This window comes from Buceros rhinoceros, unplaced genomic scaffold, assembly GCF_000710305.1.
Source record: "Buceros rhinoceros silvestris isolate BGI_N320 unplaced genomic scaffold, ASM71030v1 scaffold8037, whole genome shotgun sequence".
In the NCBI taxonomy this organism is placed as follows: Eukaryota; Metazoa; Chordata; class Aves; order Bucerotiformes; family Bucerotidae; genus Buceros; species Buceros rhinoceros.
In genome coordinates, this window is record NW_010423888.1 from 817 (window position 1) to 6,592 (window position 5,776).

The following is a 5,776-nucleotide window of genomic DNA, read 5'->3' on the forward strand; positions in this document are numbered from 1 at the left end:
TACCGCGTGATTGCCAGTCATCGGCCTAGCTGTGCTGACCCAGATGGCCGGGCGCCAGTCGGCGGTGGCAGACCGGGCTCTGAAGCAACGGTCGATGCTTCACAAAAGGAGAGCGGTGCTGTTGATGGTTGTTCAGACTGCTGCGGGCAATTCCAGCTGTTTGATATTGTACAGGAAGAGGAGGCGGCGGTGAGAGATTCCAGCGTAACTGCTGCAAACCCACAGGTCAGCAAACGAGCTTAGTGTACGTGAAGTACTTGGGTGGCGCCACTGACCAGTACGTGTGGGCCAACTGACCACCATGTGGGGTTTTTTTGCATTGTTAACAGTTGTTAACAGGAGCTTTACGTAGGTGTTTGCTACGTACAGAGTACTGTACAGCGAGTAACTTTCATGAGGAGCCTGAAGCACGCTAACGTTGCTGAGGCAGACAGCCATGAGGAGTGGGCTGCCACAGGAAGGGCTCGTACCACCCCGTTTTTTCTGTACCCTGCTCTGATGTGTAAATGCTCTCGTTCAGCTGTCAGGTGAATCTGTGAGGGGTTTTGTTACTTCTCTATCTAGAAAAGAAAAAAAAAAAAATCTTAATTCAGTGTCTTCTCATCTACCCAGGTGCCCAGGAATGTCACCTGTAGGCAAGATTCATTAAAGGAAAAGATAGTTTTGAACCTCCCCTCCCATAATTCCAAGATAAGGTTTTATTGTAGATTTTTTGAGGTTTAGCAGAACTCTAGGTGTTTAACAGGCTGCTTAAGCCTCTACATCCTTTTTCATTGGTATTATGAGTTAGGTGTGTTTTCCACTGGCAGAATAGCTACTGTGCTACCTAGCATGACTTGAAGTATGAAGAACTCTGCCTTCTGCGTAGGGTTGCTCTGCATACAGAGTGTTAAGAAGATTTTGTATTAGAGACTCGTAATCATATGGAAAAGAAGGTGAGAGGGCTGTGTACGCTTGCTTTAGTAGTTCCTTTGCTGCATCTATACTGCAGCCCATCGCAGCTCTGAGGAAAACTGAAATGTTTAATGTTAAAGAAGATAACCCGGGTGAGGAGGACCACAACCAGCTGCCATTCTTCTGTGTTTATTAGATGTTATTTCAGGGCTTTGCCATCAGACCTCAGTATGAACTCTTGCTTTCCATTAAGCAAGTAGTTCAAACAGGTATTTGAGGTGTTAACTGTTATGTATGAGTCTGCTGATGAGAAAAACAGAAACAAAACGGAGGTAAGATCAGAATTCTCCTCTTGCTCTTCGAGAGCTAGCAGTAAGTGTTGAAAGCAGGAAGTAAGCTTACTTTTTCATTCTCTTAAGTATTTAGAAGTGATGAAGGGCTGGTCTGTAGCTGGTCCTCAGAATTACGTAGTTCAGAAGGCACCACTGGATTGAACAAGACATTCTGTAAAGCTCTAGCAAAGAAAAATGGGCAGCAAAAGCCTGCCTGTGCAGACCTTCAAGTGCAGGTCACTAAAGCAAATACATTGCAAATAACGAATTAGGAAGGAGAAAGCATGAAGAAATTTCCGCTGTTAATGTTGAAGTGAGGAAATGAAGGAAATGAAAAGCCTATCCATGGGCCTGTCAGGCTTTTCCCGTCGATGTCCTGTCTTCCTTGTTTCCCCTGCACGCCCTGTGTACTGCAGTCTGCTGGCACATTGTCCGTGCTACTGCACGCACAGATTTCCTGCAGCGCTCTGAGTGTAATTATCTGCAAAGCACAGCCTGTCTTAAATCTTGTCTTTTCAACCAACATATCATCAGAAACAGACGACCGGTTCCACGGCATTAGTCATGTTCCTGTCAGTAGTTTCTGATAAACTTCGCACAGTACTAAGGTAATCGGGAAATTCTTTGGTGTTTTTCCATTCTAGGTTGCCAGTGTTGTAAATACCAGCATTCTAGCGGGAAAGGGGTTTGGTCTAAGATTTCAGAATGTCCTTCTTAGCTAGCTGTGGGCTACTGCCTACAAAGCTAAGTACGACTTTGTGTGCATGGCTTCAGTGGAAATAAGCATTTTCCTAATTCTTCAGCAGAAGACCGATCCAGATGTGATTCTTTGCAACGCAGTAGAGATGATCCGTGAGCGTTTAAATGTTTCTGAAGAGAGTAAAAAAGAACACCATGAGAAGGAAGATGAGTACGTTTATGACATCTACTATATGGAAACACAAGAGCCTGGTTGGATCCAAAATATCCTTTATGTACAGCCCTACAGAGAAGAATATGAACTGGTAAGGGCATGGGAAAACAGATCCTTCTTAACTAGAAAGGTCACAGATAAACGTGCTTGAAGTCCTACCATCAGAAGGTGCCATTCCAGGAAAGATCTGTTGAGACACCTGCATATGCTCAGTGACTCCTGTGTTAAGCTTTTGGCAACTGCTGGTCCTTTGTTCCTGCAGGTTACTCTTGATTCAAGCAAATTAGAATGTAACAATGAAAACGGGAGGGATAGCGCTCACGTACTCACAAGAATTTGTCTGGCTTCAAATTGGAAAATTTTGGCAAATGTAAACTTTCGTTCATTTGTGATGAGGAGTCAGCGATTAAAATGCAGCTGTACATACGGCTGAGGGAAAAAAGGAGGAAGGTGTTGGAGGACTTAACTTTAATCTTTGTACGAGGTATTTTCTTGTAACAGAGTTGTGCTCCAGTGGAGTTAAGGATTTAGTTAAATGTAAGCTTTAGTTCTTACTGTGTAGACACTGTGATCAATAGACCTGATGCCAGGAACCTGAAGATAGGTTTTCTTTTCCCTGACCTGCTGCTGAAGTGAGCAGCATTAATTTAGCCTTTCACCTTAGCATTTCAGTGCTGAAATAGAACGCGTGAATGCGTGACTGACTGAGCTGATTTGTCACCTAAAGCAGATTGCTACGTTTGGTGAATATACTGAAAACAGACATTTTTCTGCAGTGTGCTCTGTGAAGCTGCAGAATTACTTCTGCGTGCAGTAGAGAAGTATTTCTTGGCTCTTTATGATCGGTGTAATATTGTAGAGGTGGATGAAAACCAGCTTACTGCCACGTGTCTGTATGTGTAGTTAATGTTGTGTTTTGTGTTGACGTGCAGGTAGATGATGATAATGTTCCAGGGGAGATATATGAAGATGAAGATGATGAAAATGATGAAAATAACTGGCGTAATGATTATCCTGACGAAGATGAATTCTTACCTGAGGACGATGGTGATGGAGAAGAAGGTATGCCTATCATAAATACTGTTTGCTTTCATGCTGTGCTCATATAAATGCCATCATTTTTACATACTGTCTCTAAAAAAAGCAACTAACTGAGCACTGCTGGGGCAGTGTTCTGCTCTTAGAACGGGTTGAATGTGCTTAGAGAAGATCACCTTTCTTGGAACTACAAAGGACGTCCGTGTTTTTGCAAAGCCAGAATGAAGAACTCCATTTCAGGCTGCTGCAGTTACAAAGGATTGCTTGTTCTGAGAAGGGACAGATGACTTCACGTGCTTGTGAAACACTGCCACTGCCTTCTCGGCTCCCCATCCCGGTGCACTCCAAGTACAATTCAAACCTCACCTAATACAGAAGTTGTTCAGACTTTGTATCCGTTAGTTACTCAAGGGCTTTAAAATAGTCTGACTAACCTAACTGCTTAACTGAAAAGAAGGGATGGATGATCTAAAAGTGTTGGTGTTCTTTCTTTAGAGTCTGACGAGAGCCTCAGCGATGAGGACCAATGTTACAGGAAAAGAACATGGAGTAAATACCGACAGGAGGTTCTACGGGAATTTGGGTATGACGAGATCCAGGATTTGGATTCTGACTAACAGCTCTCTTCTGAAGATGAAATCCTGCTGCTGGAGTTGAACAGAGAATCCAGACAGCTGCTGGTGGCTCTTCAGAAGAACGTTGAACTACAAACCCCCAAAACCAAAGCACCAACACAAAAAACCCCCGGAAAACCACATTTTGGTGAAAGTTGTGCTCACTGAGACAGTAGGAAACAAACCTTTACATGGATGAGCTTTAAGCTAAATTTTTGCCTGTCTGGTCTTCTGAAACTGGTGGTTAGCATGGTTCACCCTGATGTTCACTGACCATATTAGGTACCAGACTGGGATTCCAGTAGATGCTAAAGCTTGTTACTGTCTGAGCTGCCAGCTTCAGCTGCAGATACTGAACAGATGGGTGGGATATGGCCACTTCACCATTTTTTCCTTCCAAGAAAAAGATACTATATGCTTTAAAATAGATTTTTCTGCCCATTTTGTGATGCTGAGGAAGCTTCTGAAGGAAATTTTCTTCTTTTCAGAGCTGCATGCCCAAGTATTTGTACCTGTACCGACTGTGGATGCACCATACACTCTGTATGGGCACAGTGCTGGCAGCAGCCCTTCTGGTCATGACTAATGTCTCAGGTGTCACAAGAAGGTGAACACATCTGCTGTGATGGCATGTGGAAGGCCTGGAGAAAGGCTCTCGGTGCTAGTGCTTTCTGCTGTTAGTTGTTCCTAAGTTTCAAGTTACTTTCTTTACAAGTGTTTGAGCAGCTGAAATGCCTTGGCCTGTCTGTTTTATGGCTGGATCTCTCTCCAGGAATTTTACTATTGCAGCAGAACAATATATGTGCATGTGAATTGTAAATAAAGATTTTTTTGACAGTTTTCTTTACTCATTTAAAGATCACGGGAGTTAGTACATCTACTACATCTGTAGCTTTTTGTTGAAGATAACCTTGGTCAGGGAGTCAGGGCAAGAATCCAGTTATTCCAGTGGCTGATGCAAATGTGGTGCAGCATTTGAAGGGTGTTGCTGGTTTATGCTAATTAATAGCATTTGTAGGCCATCAGTCTGTATTGCAGTACTACTTTTTATTTCTGTTTTTATTCCTCTTTTATCTCCCTGCTACTTAGTTTGAGATACAGTTGCTACCACAGAGCAAGTGGTTTGTTCTGTGAAGTTTTGGATGGTTGTTTTCTAGTGAACAGCACCAAAATTTAGAGAGCGAGTTTTCTGACTGCTGAGGTAACACTGTTAATGCCTGTTCACTGAAACAGATCAGAAACAAACGCTTAAAAGCTTCAAACCCAACGTTTTAATTTTGGAAGTTCCATGACCAAGTACAAAGATGCCAACAGGAAATACTCATCAAACGTTAATCAAATCTGTAGTACCAAGGTGCTGCTTTGATTAAATCCTCACCACATTCAGACACCGCATTTCCACACAGCATATGGAATAAAACCCTTATCTTTAAGGAAGAAAGGTTTAAATAATGCAGGGCAACTTCATTCATTTTTCTGCTAGTATTGACAAATTAGGTAGTTTGTGGTGACCAGTTGTCTTCTGGGGTAAGAACTGGGATAGCACAGTGAATCATTTCATGCAAACGTCCATCAGAATTAAGCTGGAAATGACTTTTGGTCTTCTTGAGTCGAAGTGGTTTTCAGTTTAACTCACTTCACCACCTGGTTCTGCAGAAATCTTAATTTGATCCATTAGCTCTAACCATTTTAATACCAGTTCTGAAGAAGGAACCGTACTGACGCATAGCTGGTGTGCCTGAAATGAGCAGGTAATGATTATCCAGCAGAAACATACCCTGAAAATAGGCCACAGTTTCGGAGGGTGATGCATCCTGATCTGCATGGGAATCCAACCGCCAGTCAGTACATTCTCAGTTCTGAAAGTCCACTGGAAACCGTTTTCCCATTTCCCCAGTTCCATCTCATCCCTACTGTTGCCGTGATTGCTTTATCCTCCCTCCTGTTTCTTGTAATGAAATTACAAGAAAAATTTCTTTGAAATT

The 5,776-nt window shown here is 42.7% G+C and overlaps 1 protein-coding gene across 1 annotated transcript in view; it reads left to right on the forward strand.

The window, feature by feature from the left end:
* SLC7A6OS (solute carrier family 7, member 6 opposite strand) overlaps nt 1–3,794 on the forward strand; it is a gene marked incomplete at its 5' end in the record, with an annotated part of 4,060 nt that extends 266 nt beyond the window's left edge. The window contains 4 exons of the mRNA XM_010140586.1: nt 44–225; nt 2,030–2,230; nt 3,072–3,201; nt 3,673–3,794. Coding sequence (XP_010138888.1) covers nt 44–225; nt 2,030–2,230; nt 3,072–3,201; nt 3,673–3,794 — 635 coding nt within the window. The remainder of the gene's footprint in view (nt 1–43; nt 226–2,029; nt 2,231–3,071; nt 3,202–3,672) is intronic.
* Between the last annotated feature and the right edge of the window lie 1,982 nt (nt 3,795–5,776).